At 44.5% G+C, this 13,752-nt stretch overlaps 1 protein-coding gene across 1 annotated transcript in view; it reads right to left on the bottom strand.

Moving 5' to 3' along the window:
• Ccdc83 (coiled-coil domain containing 83) overlaps nucleotides 1-13,752 on the bottom strand; it is a 33,997-nt gene that overhangs the window by 493 nt on the left and 19,752 nt on the right. Inside the window, exons 6-9 of the mRNA XM_032895939.1 lie at nucleotides 12,366-12,434; nucleotides 4,435-4,556; nucleotides 3,240-3,319; nucleotides 2,116-2,309 (exon numbers count right to left, since the gene is read on the bottom strand). Of these exons, the coding sequence (XP_032751830.1) occupies nucleotides 2,116-2,309; nucleotides 3,240-3,319; nucleotides 4,435-4,556; nucleotides 12,366-12,434 (465 nt within the window). The remainder of the gene's footprint in view (nucleotides 1-2,115; nucleotides 2,310-3,239; nucleotides 3,320-4,434; nucleotides 4,557-12,365; nucleotides 12,435-13,752) is intronic.

Below are 13,752 nucleotides of genomic sequence, written 5' to 3'. Positions count from 1 at the left end.
GAGGAGGGTAGGGTACCGGCTAGCAGAGATGTTGGAGGCTGCCTTATTGATGAAGGTATATTGGATGTATATAGTCCCCAGACTATAATGTGAATCTTTTCACACACTCTCTGAATAGTGTATACTAAACTTACCCTGTTGGGTCAAGTATACTCAGTCAATTAAAAAGAGCTGGAGAGTGACGTTCTATAGAATCCTCTAGCCAGCCACAAACTCTCGGGCCCTTCCAACACATACATACACACACACACGCACACACACACACACACACACACACACACACACACACACACACGCACGCCAGCAAATCTTTCTGGAATGCTCCCTGTGCATACAGAGGGCTGGAGTGCAATGATAATAGCGTCGGTGGGGGACAGTTTGAATGGTGTGGCCCCTCTCTATGTGGTAATGGTTGACTTGTTTCTGTAATGCCACCTTTGAGACTTTAGCTCCCCATTCATTTGAAATTCCCAAGCATCATAGGTACCTGGCATGTTGCAGGGTGCTCAGTGTTTATGGGTGAGAAGTGGAGGCAAGGCGCTATCTTTGAAACTGCTTGCCATTGGACGTAGCTTTCAAACTAACACAGAGTCGGTGGATGCCCATAGGCTCTACGCCATGGCTACCACAGCCATGGTCACCACAGTTCCTCCATCCGTGCTCACAAGAATCCCCAGGGGCATACAGCTTGTGCCCTGCTGTCCACAATTGGTCAGGGATCAGCATGATGAACCACGAACCAGGATTCCAGGACGCAAGTGGTGGTGTTTGGTCACTTAAATGGCAAAAACACTAGAACACTCGTCCTTTAATTTTTTTTTTTTCAATGCTGGGAACCAAACCGAGAACCTTCTACACGCTTAGCAAGCATGCCTCCTATGAGCCATATTGTTGCCCCCAACTTTTAGTCTTTAAATGGTCACTTGAAGTGATAAGGCTCAGAGGCGGAGTGCTTGTCTAGTATGTGAGAGTCTTGGGTTCAGTCTACAGAAAAACAATTTGAGTTGTTCTTTGCCCATATTTGATGGACCCTACCAGAATTGGAAATTCAGTGAAGCTTTAAAAAAGAAATTCTGCAAACTCCTAGCACTCAGGATACAAAAGCACATGGATAGCCAAGAGCCTGAGGCCAGCCTGGAAGGAATCTCTAAAATTTGAGGCTAGCCTGGGCTACATAGGACAAGTCTATCTTAAGTAAACAAATAATCATTTGATGTTAGCTGGAGTGAATTATTAGTTAATATGATGACTTTTTCCCTTTATTCTACTTTTTTTTTTTACAGCCTTTATTCTCCTACCAGACTTAAACTTTAACCTTTAAGGTCTGGGCAGTATGAGAAAAGGAAGGGTAGATATGTGCAAACGAGAGTTTTCTAAAAGATAGATTGGCTGACTACTCCTGTGGCGGAGGGCATTTTACAGTGACGGCCTGATTTACATCCGACCCCACAGGTTTGCTGGAGTCTTTTCACCTTCACACAATCTTCCAGGAAGATGCAGGACCTATACTCTTCATGCTTGATTAGGTCAACCAGGAGAATATACAATGGAAGGGACGGCATGTGGCCTCCAAGCATTAAAGCTGTTCTCTTGTCACTGGGATTGCTCACCCTGAGAAGTTAGACACCATATAACAAAGGGACACACAAGGCACCCTCTGGAGAGGCTCATGTGAAGAGAAACCAAGGCCTTGGTGTAGCCACCATCGTCTTGCTTGACATAGGAGTATCCTGCCCACCCCCTCTAGGTGGGCTTTCTGCCTCACGCCAGGCTTCAGATGAGAGTGGCCTTAGTGAGCACTCAGCTGTGACTGCCCAGGACAGCCATTTCTCAACTCCCAGTAATGGAGGCCTGAAAGATCAAAGTTTTAAACTACTAGGTCTCGGGATAGTTTATTATGTACCATAAGACAAGTGGCACTGTCTCTTAGTAATAAAGGCCTATAAATGAACCTTGTAGCTGGTGAGAGTAAAAAGTGTCACGGGAGAGGCCAATGGGAGGCCATTTTTGCGAAGAATTACAAATCAAATTCTCTGTATTTACAGTTTAGCTCTCCCTCCGCCAGCATTGTAGACACTGACACTCTAGTGGGAACCGTGTTCTTGTGATGCTCACCTTGAAATCTTGTTCATCTTCTTGCACCAAGTACTTGACGATGGGGTCCTCTATCTCTGTACAGGAGCCTTCTTTACTTCCTGTCTTCTTGGGCTGGCTATCTGGGGTGCTAATCCCATAGCTGCTCCCCAGTAAGAGGTCCAACCTGTCGTCACTCTCCTCTTTGGAGGGCAACTGCAAATTCTCCTCTGGGGCTAAGGCAAAGGAATAATTAGATAACATTTTGAGCAGGTGACAATGTCATCACTGGTCATGCTCTTTATTTGAAATAACTTGGTAAATTTCAGGGCTAAGGGAATGGCTTCGCTTAGTCAACACCACGGTACCGAAGTCCCCATGGAGCCCTCGGTTCAGCCCCAAGATTTGCTACCACCAAATCCGAAGTGTTTAAAGAGAAAAAAGTATGGCTTTCACAGAATGATAAATAAAATAATAACAAATATTATAATAACAAAAGAGGCAGAGGCAAGTGCATCTCTGGGTTTGAGGTCAGCCTGAGCTACAGAACGAGTTCCAGGACAGCCAAGGCTACACAGAGAAACCCTGTTTTGAAAAAACAAATAAATAAATAATATACATTGTATAAAAGTAAGAATTGGCCCCATTTTAAGAAACCAGTCTATGTCCTTCTTATAGCTAACATTAACCATGAACTCTTGGGAATTCAGGGATACATTGACATTGTTCGTTTAAAGTGCTACCCAAACTATAACAGTGTGGGCAAGGCCCCATCCCTCTCTACAAAGCATCTACCTAGTTCATTATAAAACACAAGTCTGATAGAAACTGGGCCCAGCAGCGCGTCGGTGATGCCAGCATTTGAGAGGCCGAAACAGGCAGAATCATGGGTTCGAGGACAGCCTGCACTTTTCGGCAATGCTTTAGAAAGGAATAAAGTATGGCAGAAAAGGAAGAGAGGGGCGGAGAAAGGAAAGGGATGAAAAAGGGAAGGGCTGAGCCAACAGACAGGAGACTAGAGCGGGGCAAGTGCCGTGGGAGGAGGGAGAGGAGCAGAGCTGGGTCTACTCTTCACAGCGCTCCTGCGCCTGGGATGTCGGCCCACAGGGGACGCTCCGGCAGCGGTGCTTTAAGGCGAGGGAAACCTCATCACGAGGAAATTGTACCTGTGTCTGCGTCTGGCAAATTCAAAGATTCGTCTTCGGGTGTCACTTGCAGCCCAGCGGCTTGAGTAATGTACAGTTTCCTAAAAGTGCAAACAGCAGTCTGTCGGTTAATCAATACCGAGCCCTGTGCCTAGTCCTCCCCAGGGCACGGACGCAAGAGGGAAACTGAGACCTGCTTTACGTGCTTCAGAGGCGTAAGTCTTGTTGAAATGATAAGTAAACTACTACAGAGTTCCAAAGTGACAATTCCTAGCAAGATGTGTAACGAGTAGTGTGAGAATTCTGGGAGTCAGAAAAAAGCACCCCTTGAGATAGGGGACAAGGAAGGTTTTCCTGAGGAGATAAAATCTGAATAGCATCTTGTAGAACCAGAAATTCACCAGGAAGAGTATGAGGGTAGGGAATGTTCCAGAAGGAGAGTAGGAATGATACCAGTTAGGCCACTGTGGATGTTTAGTAAGAAAATCAGTAAGAAATGCTGAGGGTGTAACTCAGTCCTAGAGGCCTTGCCTGGCTTGTATAAGGTCCTGGGTTCGATGTGAGGAGGAGGATGGTGGGGAGGAGGGAAAGGAAGAGGAAAATACATAGGAGTTTTTAAAGCGCATGCACACAGTGTTTCTCTATATTTGGAGCTGCAGCCCATACTTCTGTTCCTTAATGCTTTTTAATTATTTTTATTTTACTTGAGTTTCCTGCATGTTTGTGTGCAGTACCTTCAGAGGCCAGAAGAGGGCACAAGCTCCCCTGGCACTGGAGTGAGTAACGGTTGTGAGTGCTGGACCCTGAACCCAGGTCCTCTGGAAAAGCAGCCAGTGCTTTTCAACAGGGTCATCGCTCCAGCCAGGGTGCCTTGATTTTTGACTACTGCCATCTAGTGGAAGCACTGAAGAACTAAATCTTTCTTTTCCAGAGTGTTACTCTGCAGCCCAGGCAGGCCAAGGACTATGTATCTCATGTTGGCCTTGAATTTATAGTAATCCTCTTGTGTCAGTCTCTTGAGTACTCCGATGACAAGTGACATCTGTCTAAGCCATCTTTTAAAGAACAAACAAACAAACAAACAAACAAACAAAAAACCCACCAACTTTTTACAGATATAATGTCTACAAAATGCTTTCTAGAAATGTAATGACTTTGACCAGGGTATTGTGGTGGCACCAAACGCTAACTGCTGTGGCACCAGGGAGCGTCTCACCTGGGTATTTTGAGATCCACGAGTCTGCAGTTAAATAACTGCTCAATAAGCAGTAGATTTTCCTCTTCTAGTTGATGAATACAAGTTTCCAACTCTTCGACTTCCTTCCTGTGAATCTTGATCTGTGTGCCGAGGAGGGGGATGGGTGTCAGTGCTTACCGGCTTCGTTCAGTGACGAGATCTTTAGCAAACTCAACCCCTGAAAGGATGTTTGCCTGAGGGAAGATCTATCATTTGTTATTTATTATTTCAGGGTTTGCCTGGTCCTCCTGGGGTTAAGAAGGGATGGAGGGACTGTTTTCTGGGCCACTGCCAGGCATGGCAGGCAATAATTAAAGAGCAGAAGCTGCCCTTTCCAGCCCTCCGGAAGCATGGCTGAACTTAGAAATGAGTAGAGGCAGACACAGGGAAACAAATTTCACTTAGCGATGTGGCACATTGGCAAGTGAACAAGCATCACTCTAAAGGCAACACTGAATAAGACAATGAAAACAGGCTGGGATAATGGAACATATGGTGGTACTCTTAAAATCATAACTGAAAGCCCTTTCTGCTAGCCCCTATATTAGAATTATATTCTTTTTGAACCTGGTGTCAGTTCTGGGAAATGGCATCATATGAAATATTCGCTAACTCCTTTATTCTGGGATAGTGGCCCTGGGTTCTACAAGAAATCAAGTTGAGCAAGCCATGGGAAGCAAGCCAGTAAGCAGCACCTCTCTGTGGTCTCTGCATCAGCTCCTGCCTCCAGGTTCCTGCCCTGTCTTAGCTTCTGCCCTGGCTTCCTTCAGTGATGAACAGTGGTAATCAAATAAACCCTTCCTCCCCAATCTGCTTTGTTGTGCTGTTTCTATCTCAGTAACGATAATAACCCTAATCCTAACCAGGACAGAATCAGCTCCAGGATCATTGGCATTGCTGTGACGGACATGCTGCTTTGTGGAAGATTGTGGAAGGACTGTGGAGCATTGAACTAAAAAGCCATTGAGTGTGCGTAGCTTGGTGATCCATTCTACGGGAACTTGGAAGATAAGGATGTTGAGAGCAGGGCTGGAGAGGTGGCTTAGAGGTTAAGAGCACTGACTGCTCTTCCAGAGGACCTGAGTTCAATTCTCAGCAACCACATGGTGGCTCACAACCATCTGCAATGAGATCTGATGCCCACTTCTGGTGTGTCTGAAGACAGCGACAGTGTACTCACATACATAAAATAAATAAAGAAGTTTTTAAAAAACAAAGACGTTGAGAGCAAGGCGAATGATGGAGGCCTGGCTTGTGGAACTCCAGAGTGAAGGCTGGAAGGCTTCAAAACGTTCTATCACAGCTGTTGCGTATTTTGAGTTAAAAAAAATCTGTGCTCTGGGTGGGGGTTGTGGTTGTGGGGAGATGTCACAGCAGTTGGGAGCGTTGGCTGCTCTTCCAGAGGACCCATATTCAATCCCAGGCACCCACATGACAGCTCGCAGCTGTCTGTGACTCCAGTTCCAGAGGATCTGACACCCTCACACGTACACGCAGGCCAAACACATAAAATAAAAGTAAAATTCTAATAAAAAAAAAAAAGAATCTGTGTTCTGGTTATCTGGGGCTGAAGAATCAGCTATGGCTAACAAGAGTCCAGAAACGTGAAAGTAAAGCTTTTATTTTCACTGGGACAATTGACATTAGTCGGCTGGAGCTAAGAAATTAACGGTGATTAAGAAGAGACCAGCATCACTGAGGTGAAGTCTGGATAGTGTTTCCTCAGAAATAGCACAACATGGGACACAAATGTGAACAAGATTCAACCTTTCCGCAAAAGACTGCTTCTAACCCAGTCGACAAAGCCATAGCTAATTAGAGAGCCTTGTGGTGTCACGGCTCAGGCTGCAGGCGGCTTAGAGCTGGAAAGGAAGACAAATGGTGCTTACCTGTCTCAATCATCTAAGTCTGTAATAAGCCAGTGGTTGGTGTTTAGGTTCAGAGGGAATTAACTTGATTACAAGTCTGAATGACTTAAGGAAAGGTTTGCTTTCAAAGGATGAGAAACACAGCAGAGAGGCAGTGCGCAGAGGAAAATGTTTAAAGATTCCTGACCATGGGCTGGGCACGAGTGGGCGGCATCACCTAGTTCTCCAGCTCTTTCCAAAGCTGGCACAGAGATGCCTTTGCAGGGCTTAGGATGTCTAATGGCATTGCCTCCCTCTTCGGAGAGCACAGCGAGGTTTGCCTCGACTGCTGAGTCCCCTCTGCTTTTGAAATAATAGGGATACGAAACTGGTGCCTTTTCATAATCACCTCAGGAACATGAAAGGGAAGAAAAGGCAGAAAACCAGGTTTCTCTAAATACCTAGGTATAGTTCGAGATCAGGACAGACGTCAAACTCCTTCAGCCAGGGACCTAGGGGCCTGATTGAAGTGTACGCGCCTGACCTTTTCATCTGCGAGTCCCGAGCCCTGAGTCTCTCTGAGGTCAGGCGTCTCCCCTGCTCCCGTTTCTCTAAGAGAGTGAAAGTCATTTGGACATTTCAGTGGTCTTCGCTTTCCTAAGGAGCATGCGGAACAAACACACTAGGCAAGCGACTCGCCAAGCTGCTCTGCACCTTCACAAGCAGGGGTGCTCTGAGTTCTGCTGAGAGAGGGAGAGCAGAGGAGGTGCTGCTCTTAGCCTGGCTTTTCAGGCCACGAGAGAGCTTCCTCAAGGAAGCCAGACACCCTAAGTGTGTTCCTGGGCAACACTTGAGTGGAGTGATAGAATTTACAACAAGAAGCGGCTTTCATTAATTTTTGAGTAAGTTTAATCGTGCCAAAATGAAGGTACTGTAACAGAGGAATCAAACCTATTGGATTTCCTTAAAACGCTTTGCCCTTTTTTTCTAAACTCTGTGAGTCAATTAGCCTTGACGTTTCCCCCTTTATTTCCAGTGAATTATGAGGAGTAAAAAAAAAAAAATTAAATGAAACCAAACATTATTTGAGGTTTCAGCAGAGTCAGGGGACCAGGGCAGCCTTTCTTATCAATCAAATATATTTTTTTAAAGTCATTTTCTTTAAATCTGTGACATCCTATAAATCCAGAGTTAAATAGTTATTATAGGATTATACTGTTGTATTTAATAAAATTGTAACAAATTCCCTTAACATTCTATTATTAACCCACCTTGAGTTTTAAATTACTGATCCCTTGTTTTATTTTTTATTTACTTTTTTAAGATAAGGGCTTATGTAGACTAAGCTAGCCTTGAACCTGCTCTGTAGCCAAGGATGACTTTAACTTCTGATCCCTCTTCCTCCATCTCGAAGTCTTGCTTGAATAGGAAGTTCATTCTAATTATTGGGGAGTCATAGTACGAACTCTTATTAAAATGACTTTGCAAAGTTAATTTGACAATTGTCAGGCTGGCCCTGGTGGCACAGTCCTGTGTAATCCTAGCTCCACAGGAGACCGGGTTTACGTGAATGTAGAAAACAGAACAAGTTCAAGGATAGCCTGGGCAATGCAGGGTAACCTTGTCTCCAAACATAAAGAGGGCTGGGGCTGCAGTTCAGGGGGTAGTGCTTGCCCAGTATGCACAAGGCTCTGGCCTCAATATCCCACACTGCAAAAAATAAGGTAAAATTTAAAAGGAAAACGGAAAAGGCCAGAGCTGGGACCTAGTGGCCGAACCCTTGCCTACTGGGCACAAGGCCCAGCTGGATCCCGTATGCCCATCTCACACACGGTAAAGCTACTTGGCGATATCGCAGAAACAGTATATGACTTGTTTCCTAGTTTCCTGGACCCTAACTCTATTCCATCAGATGGGGAGCAGGGAAGAGAATGGAAAAGCTTAAAAGTAATGTTTTTATTAGTGTGTCTGGGAAGACGACAGTGAGAGAAATGGATGAGGAATTCAACATCTCAGTGGACATGTTGACCTGAGTGCCTTTAAGATATCCTTTAATACATATTTACAGACAAATGAATATGGAGGCTCAGAACTCAGGGTCCCAGACGAGGTAGTGCGGAAGACGTGCTCTACAGTGGCTATCGTGCTAGCAAGGCCTTCACATGGTTTAAAGTGAGTTCTCTCAAAAAGGAGTGAGTTTGGGAGGGGACAAGAGAGAGAAATGTTTAGCAGTTAAGCGCACTCGCTCTTCTAGGGGACCTGAGTTCAGTTCCCAGACCCCTGTGTGGAGGCGATTAACCCCTTGTAACCCCAGTCCCAGGAAATTTGCTGCCCTCTTCTGGCCTCTCTATGTGTCAGGCACACACACTGCGTGCACTCAGGCAAAAGAAACCCTTGTCCCCATAAAAAAAAACAAAAAACAAAACACACACACACAAAAAAACCAAAACAAAACGTAATAAATCTCTTGGTAAAGTAGTGAGTGTTGTTTCATACATAGGATTTAAACACAGAATGGATGGCTATTTGTCTAATATAAAGGGAATTTTTAGGAGTGGGAGAGATTGAATTAGAGACACCAAGAGTAGGCCTGTTCACGAGGTGACTGGTGACTCCCGTACCACTAGGTGGGGTCCCATGTGGTTAATAGCTGCTTTGAGACAGGACAAAAGTGGCTTTAAAAAGGAAGGGCATGTTTTGACTCATTGTTTGAAGACCCAAGTGGCTTGTGGCTGTCAAGGTCAGGATGTCATAGCAACAGGCGCAGGGAGCAGCGGGTCACGTGGCATCTGTAGTCAGAAAGAAGCAAGCAGTGGACGCTGGTGTGCGCGGTTCACTTACTCGGTCTTACTCAGTCTAGGACCCCGGGTCATGAAATAGTGCCCACATTTCGGATGGGTCTTCCCACCTTGTTTTACCCAATCGTTATGTCTCCCAGACGATCCTAGATCTTGTCAAGTTGACGGTATTAACCATCACGATTCCAAACCTGTCTACATGGTACCCAATGCGTGTCGAGCCCACATCTCCAGAAGGCCACCTTTCACCGCCCTTTGTGCCTCTGAACTCATTGAAGAGTGACGCTGTCAGGTTTACGTGTCAGACTGATGGCTCTGAGTTCACGTGGAGGGGAACGGGGGAAGAGTCTGGCTTAAGGGAAGTAAAACCAGGTAAGTAAGGTCTCACTTCCGGAAGGGGTGTGGCTAATGAGGGCCTGGAGTAGGGCAGCAGCAGAAAAGCAAGCAGTGGTTAAAGACAGGTCTTAGAGAGGCCTTCTGAATTTGCATACTGAAAAAACATTTCTCTAGGATTTCCAAAGTCCCACCTTGGGTGACTACATAACTGTGGTGGGGTCCTTAAGTGGCGTAGGCAGAGCCCGGGACCAGAAGCAGTTTCAGGAAAAGAGGCAGATGTTGTCAATTCAGAAGTTTGAGATGCCTGTGGTGAGCTTACATGCAGTTGCAGCTGGCTGATGAGTGCGTGGGTTTGGAGCCTGGAAATGACATCATTTTTAATCTGGAGACCTTTTAAGCTCACAGTGCAATTATCTTCAGGCCTTTCTTCCCTGGAGTTTTGGGGAAGCCAACATTTCCTGTTTCTTATTTTTCTCTGTATCTAGCTTGTGTTGTTAAACGTGCTGTTAGGTAAATTCCTGAGGATGACTGAGAAGTAAATATCACAGCCCTTAACATTCTGGGAATAGGTTTTGTTTTGCTTTGTTTTTCCCTTTAGTCTAGTTGAGTGGAGTATAGAATTCCAAGTTCATAAACCTTCTCCACTGAAGCTCGTTCCTGACTCTGGTGCCCGCTTCCGGACTCCGATGCCCGCTTCCTGTTCGTCCGTTCTGCCTCCCTTTCTTTGCCTTTTTCAAAAAACAGGGATTTTTTTTTTTTCCTACTGCTCTGCTGACGTTTCTTTCTGCTTTATCTTTTTAGAGTTACTATTTCTTGGATCTTACATTAGTGATGTGTCTTGCCTTGCTATGAGAGAGTGCATTCTGCATTCTATTTTATATTTGATTATTTTTGGCCTTGAAAGATCCTGTTTTCTAAACAAACGGGCTCTCACACTTTTTGGTATTAATAAAAGCTCCTTTTCAATTTTCTGAATTTCCCGTCAGCATCTTTTAGTGGAGGCTTTTATTATTAGTGCTTGCTTCTCTCTTTAGTTCACCTGGTTTTTTCTTCCTATTTGTCCAATTGTTCTTAGTAATCCATTATCTGGTCCTATTAGGAAGAGCCAATGGAATGCTGGTATTTTCTCCACCGCTGTGTAAAGAGGACTGTTTTCACTCCAAGTTTCTCCTATGGATGAGAGAGTCAGCTGAAGTCTGTAGACGTGGCGTGTCAGGTCAGGAGGACTATTTTGAGTTGAGAAAGCAGGAGCAGGATGTTTAGATTGTGCTCTCCCGAATGCCACAATTGCAAATGTATAATTTTTTTTGCATGTGATTGTCTCACATCTATGCTAGAAACTGTGTATCAGATGATGTGATTCTAGCATTCTCCGGGGATTTCTCCGGGGAGAGCCTGCAGGTTCATAGGCGGAGGATTTGTTCTGGGTGAGGGAAATCCCAGGGCAGCCTACTGAGGCACACCGTGGCACACTCTTGTTTTCTGCTCCTGCATCCCTACTCTCTACTCGGACTCTGAGCAGAGGCTCCCGAGGGCTTCCCAAAGAGGCTGAGTGTGCACTTCCCTTTGAACATCTGGACAAAATGTTATCTGCCAGTTTCACCCAACAGCTTACGGCTTGCTCTCATACCTGTCTTTTTTTTTTTTTTCTTTGCCACATAACTTTTGAAACATCACCTGCTAGTTCACTGTACCTCCTCTCTTTGCAGACGGGCTCTTTATTGTATTTCTATAATTTCACTTCTCCCTTGGGAGAACAAGATACAGCCTGCCATCTTGGGTCACATTATAATTCACAGTTTAATATAAGTGCTTCTAGATTAAAATGAAACGCTTGTGTATGTGTGTAATTCATCCCCTCAACGAGTAAGTATATCTATCCTCATAGACATTCCTTTTTGTTAAGCAAAGGTTATTTTTCAGGCCCTGTACACATATAGCTAAAAAGATATGGCCTACTCTGTGTGTTAAGAACACAGTTCATGAAACGAGTTTCAGTGTATTTTAGCAAGAATTCAACAATGCAAGAAAATACTGGAAACAGAGTTCTCAGGATGCCCTGAGTGCATTATGAAATGATTCGCAGGGAAATTGGTCATGAGCATCTACCCCTCAAGGAGGAGTTAAGAGTTTTCCTGGCAACAAGAGTAAGGAAGGACTAGAGGTCAGGACAGAGTGACTAGCACATACAATGTGAGGAAGACAGGATAGTTCCAAATAACACAGATTATTTAGATCGAGACATTGATAGCATAGAGAGAAGAGGGCCTACTATAGACGTTGTTACATGACCACACCCAGCAAACCCCATGTGGCCCTGGCCTGGGGAAGAGGTCCAGGCTCAGGAGTTCCTGTGAGCTCTTGTACAGATGTGTTGGAGAGAGACACGGATGCTGCAGAGCCGTTTTGATCACAGGCAAATGGCCGTGCTGTTTGTCCTAGTTCACCACAACTCCATATCATCCAAACTGGATCAAGGGTTACCATTGTGGGGAGAAGACCACATGAGGTAGTGCAAGGCATTTTGCCCTGTGCATCAGGTCAGTGGGAGGACAGGAAGTCTAAACGGCTGTACACATTTGCAAAGGATGACATGTTACCCAGAGGGTAATTTAAATTGGGAGCTGAAATGATCTTTTAGCCTTGCTAGCCACCCAGCAAGAGGCGGGCTTACGAGGAACACTAGCTTGGTCTGAGGACACAGAGAAACCTGGCACACTGAGTGCACAGTGTGGGTTAGGCCCCCAAATTATTCTTGGCTATTATTGAGATTGTTTATGCCATTGGTTGAGTAACAATATAATAGGACCAGGTCTTTCTTTGACAATTCTTTATGTCAGTTAAAATTCTAGGCTTGCTCTATGACTTCATCTTTATAGTTAAAGGTCATTGCCAGTTCAAAAAAATTATTTCGATACATTCCACTTACTTCTTTTTTTAGCCAGTCATTCTCCCAGATCTCTCGATAGTTGTTCTTGTCAATGAACCTTACAGCATTCTGAAAGAAATGCATTCTATGAAAGAGAGTTGTCACAAAGGGACACACAGTATCAGCTCTGGTTGGACAGGCTTTACCTTCATTTTAATTCTACTTTGAACCACACCCCCAATCTGATATTTACAGTCTCACCCACAGTACTTTGATAGTGATGACACTGTGTTTCTTAGTGAGGTGGATTTATATGACTATCATGTTTTTAACCAGTTACTGGAAGACAAACCTCTTTTAAAAATAAATTAATTAAAATTTTAATTTATTTTATGATTTTATGTGTATGAGTATTTTTCTATCACACATGCATGTGTACCACATGCCTGCCTTGTGCCCACAGAAGTCAGAAGAGGGCATCAAATTCCCTGGGACTGAAGTCAGAGATGGCTTCCAGCTATCATGTGGGTGCTGGATTCGAACCTGGTTCCTCTGGAAGAGCAACAAGTACACCCAACCACTCACTGAGCCACTCTCCACTCCAAGGGGAAAATCTAAAAGAACATAACAAAACTAAACAAAAGAAACAGGGGCTGGGGAAATAGCCTATTGGCAACTGTTCGCAGTACTAGCACGAGGACCTGAGTTCACTTCCTAGCACTCACGGAAAACAGCTGACGTCTGTGTGAGACTACTTGGTGGGTAAAAAGCACATAGTCCATGGGATTTACCACCTGAGTTCCATCCCCAGAACCCACAGTGGGAGAGAACCAAATCCTAGCAGTTGTCTTGTGGCCTCTGCATGTGTGTCATGACGCATGTGCACTTATGACTTTTTTTTAAAGGAAGTTGGACATGGTAGTGTGCTGCCACTACAGACTGGGGAGACCGAGACATGGAAGGATCCCAGGGCTCAAGGCCACACAGCCCCACCTGATGAGTGAATGCTAGGCCAGTGGGAGCTTGGTAGACAGTTGCTGAGGAACAACGCCTGAGGTTGGTCTCTGGCTTCCGTATAGTGTACACACATCTGTGCACACACACAAGAACATAAATAAGAAAAATATTCTCCTTTGCAAACATGGACAGGAATAATTTAATAGTATGTTAAAGATAAATTGATTTAAGTTCATCTTGATTTAAGATTTAAGGCTTGAATTGACTCAAGTCTTTTAAAGTAGAAAATTTTCAATGAAAAAACTTTAGCTCATGCTGATTAAAAGGAGACATACATTTCCTAGGAATGTTTATATTTCGGCTACAACTAAAAACTTGTATTTCTACTACCATAAAATATTATCACTTTTAAATTTAATTTAATTTGATATGTATAGGTCTTTTGTCAGCCTGTGTATATGTACACCTTGTGGAACCCAAGAAGGTTGGA

Source organism: Rattus rattus, chromosome 2 (genome assembly GCF_011064425.1).
Source record: "Rattus rattus isolate New Zealand chromosome 2, Rrattus_CSIRO_v1, whole genome shotgun sequence".
Taxonomy (NCBI): domain Eukaryota; kingdom Metazoa; phylum Chordata; class Mammalia; order Rodentia; family Muridae; genus Rattus; species Rattus rattus.
The sequence above is the reverse complement of the archived record's forward strand: the minus strand, read 5'-3'. Positions and strand labels throughout refer to the sequence as shown.